Source organism: Takifugu rubripes, chromosome 9 (genome assembly GCF_901000725.2).
Source record: "Takifugu rubripes chromosome 9, fTakRub1.2, whole genome shotgun sequence".
Classification (NCBI taxonomy): domain Eukaryota; kingdom Metazoa; phylum Chordata; class Actinopteri; order Tetraodontiformes; family Tetraodontidae; genus Takifugu; species Takifugu rubripes.
In genome coordinates, this window is record NC_042293.1 from 12,666,526 (window position 1) to 12,669,774 (window position 3,249).

General features: G+C 48.9%; 1 protein-coding gene across 1 annotated transcript; it reads right to left on the reverse strand.

Annotated features, from left to right (window-relative positions):
- Nucleotides 1-310: 310 nt before the first annotated feature.
- LOC101068696 (parathyroid hormone-related protein) lies at nucleotides 311-2,596 on the reverse strand. The gene is made up of 3 exons (XM_011607511.2): nucleotides 2,162-2,596; nucleotides 1,859-1,977; nucleotides 311-1,402 (listed from the first exon to the last, which is right to left on the reverse strand). Exons 2-3 carry the CDS (start codon nucleotides 1,960-1,962, stop codon nucleotides 1,015-1,017), a joined length of 492 nt encoding a protein of 163 aa, XP_011605813.1. The 5' UTR covers nucleotides 1,963-1,977; nucleotides 2,162-2,596; the 3' UTR covers nucleotides 311-1,014.
- Nucleotides 2,597-3,249: the final 653 nt, after the last annotated feature.

The window sequence follows — 3,249 nt, forward strand, 5'->3', positions numbered from 1 at the left end:
GCCTCCAGTAGGGAGGTTTGTTGCTGTGTATCGAGCTACTGAAACTCGGGTTTTGCAGTGTTCAACAATTACGATGGAGTAATCCAAATTAATTGTTTGCATTTATAAACATGACAGAGTTCAGAATTCAACCTACGTCTATATTTACATAAATATTTGACAATTACAAGAAGAGAATTGCTGCACTTGTTAAGGTTGATTGACTTTTCTTTCTTTTTTTTTACACAATTTTTTTGGTCCTTATCGGTCTAATATTTGTGTGTCTGAGGCAAATCTGGCTCGTGAAGAATGACACCGTGCATCAAAGATGTTTCTATTGGCTACATTTTTAATGTTGGATTAACTGGAAACATGTACAGTATGCCCTCAGTGCAAATGAAGAACTTTAAATGAGGCTGAGAGCCGCTGCTTTGGCGTGTCCTGCAAAAATAAACTATCATGTCAAACGGCGAGAGTGGGTCTGTGGAAGCGACCCATAAGTTACATTTGCTTTTGGTGAGAAGAGAGAACATCGAAAAGAAATCTAAAACTCCACCACATAAGAACATGTTCTGGATATACCTAAAGTGCACAATGGAATTTTGTCAGCAGCACTGTGATACATTCACAAAATAAATACACACGTTCAAAGGGAAATAAATTATTGGCGGAACAGCGCCGACGGATGTGTTCAGTGAACCGTATGCGAGTCCAGTCGACGTCCCAATTTTGATGTCAGAGAATAAATAGTTCCTCTTGGCGGCTGTGTAGAGATGGTGTTTGTTTGGGTGTGAATCGGGGTTAAAGAAGCCAAATAAATATGAACCTAAGAAGAAGATGGCGTGTTCCTGGAAATCCAGGAAGTATAAAAAATAGACGCATAGCAACATTTTATCATACAAAAGGATTTTGGCATCGTAATATGAAGTCGGGCAGAGTCTCAGATCCCAGTCTGGCTGGGCCTGTGTCAGTGTCTTAGTGCAGTACCATAGGAAGGTTACTGAGAGTCTCTTTGCCAGGGCAACAGCGCATCCTTCAAGGCTCCTTTGCTACCGAGCGCGCCCGCCTCCGCTTCTTGTCAGCCTCTCTGTGCCGACCTAACCTCGCCTTCTTTTTCCTCTTGGTGGCCAGTTTAAGCGGCTGGTCTTTGTAAGCCAAAGCCTTGTTCGTCTCCTGGGGCAGGTTCGTGCCCTCTCGGTCCAAACTGAACCTGTCAGGGAGGTTCTTGGTGGCCCCCGGGGGCTTCTCGTGCAGGGAGTTCCCACTGAAGGTTTGGGTCTGGGTCCTGCTCTGCACAGGTGGGGCTTCTTCGTTGGCCGTGTGGACCTCTTCCAGCAGCTTGTGGAGCCACATGCGACGCCTGAACTCCTGCAGGGAGCGGCCCTTGTCGTGCATCAGCTGGGCGTGGCTCACCGACCTCCGCCTTAAAGCACAAGGTCGAAAGACAGAGAGATCTGTGAGACATAATCCAGAAAAACGTGACAGCAGACGCAGGCATTTCCCAGAACCTGTCATAAATCAGTCGCATCCTGTCGTGTTCCTCTGGAACCCGTCTGAAGCCAGACTTTATTGGCACCCACGGGTTTCTCCTTCACAGTACTCTACAGTGTTGACTTTATAAGTGGAACAGTTTTATAAATGATGTCAGATTAATTTGAGGGCCACACACCAGGAGACTTCAGTGCAGTAGGTGGCAGCATAAACATGTTTCTGAACACGAAAATGCCAGCGCCGAAGCTGTGAAGGCTGCTTGTACCTGAACTGAGTCATCACAGGTAAACCGAGCTCTCCGAGTCCAAAACGGCAGGAAAATGTTACAAATGCTCACATTGAAGTTCCACGTTGCATTACTGGGAATTAACGTAATTAGCAAACTCACATTCTGCTGCTGACTGCGTCCACTGGTTTCCCATCAAGAGTCACTGGTGAGCAGAGCAAGAAGACAGCCAGGCTCCACTGATGAAGCATGACTACGGAGCACATCCTTCAGCCCACGGTCTGGAGAAAAGGAGACAGAAGTCACTTCAGTCTGTCGAACGGAGCTTAAGAATGAATAGTTAGGGCTTATTAATGTGTTTGCAGCTGGGGAAATGAGACGTTCCCTGCATATGTGGGACCTCCCAGGCTGCATTAATGGCACCAGGGAGCAGTTTATTAAAGTACAAAAGTAAATCAGACTTACGTGGTGCGAGTTTGTACGGGAAAATTCCTCAGAGCTGCTTCCCAAGCCCTTAAATCGAGATGATCTCGTTGCACATTTGATACGTGTCGAGGCGAAACGGGGGGGAAAAAATATTATTTTGCCAAAAACAAATTGTCCCCTTCAAAACCCGGGTCCAGGTCCATTGGCGTGCAGGCAGCCTGGGGAAATCCCCTGTAGCTCTGTTCCGTTAATTTGCCTCCCAACAGCAAGCGAGGCGCTATTTATTTCTCCCGAGAGTCCAGGTTAAAAAGAGACGACCGAGGAAGGAGCAGCAGCAGCCCATTGGCAGCAGCCCTGCTCGCTGTGATTTCACAGAGAGCAACGGCGAAGCATCTTCTCTGGTGGCCCCGGGCGGGAGATCAGAGCTGAGAGGGTGTTTTCACTGGAGCACAGTGAGGGAGTCTGTGTGAGTCTGACTGGGAGAGAAAGTTGAAGATGCAGGCTTGACTTGTAGACCCTGCCCATGAAGTCAAGTCCCAGCACCCTCCCCACCCTTCTCCTCTTACTCCCTCCCCCGCTCCTTTACACACACATACACACACACACACACACACACACACACCTGCTCCGGCAAGGAGGTGACACCCACGCCAGCACGGAATACACTGATCTTTAATCTGTTCGGGATCAGTTCAGCTGCAATCCCGACATTAAGTCTAACAGATTTCTCCCGATGAAGTCCAAAATGACAGGTGTGCACCAATGGGGTTGGAGCGGGCCACGGTTACTCCAAAGTAAACAGCCAGTCCTAACCACTTTCCCAGGGGAGAATGACCATAACCTCAGAGAAACCCAACCCACAGCCTCTCACTGCGGACCATTCAGTTCACCTCCACTCTGCCTCAGCAAACCAGCTCACCACTGGATGGTTACAGTGGGCTCTGAGGTATCTCTCATGTTCAGCTCATGAGGAAAGTGCAGGGAACTCTGCGCCGGAGCGGCCGTGCGCGACCCCGGCCGCGCAGCTGATGGTGCACCTCTGATATCATTGGCTGTTGGACTGGAAATGCGATGGGACCAGTCTGTGATTACAGGTTACTGGTCTGATTCAGGATCGGCGGCCCAGA

Coding starts and splice junctions, on each gene's coding strand:
- LOC101068696 (XM_011607511.2), bottom strand. CDS start 1,962: ATGTGCTCCGTAGTCATGCTTCATCAGTGGAGCCTGGCTGTCTTCTTG. Junction 1,403..1,858: donor GACGCAGTCAGCAGCAGAAT/GTGAGTTTGCTA, acceptor TTGTGCTTTAAG/GCGGAGGTCGGTGAGCCACG.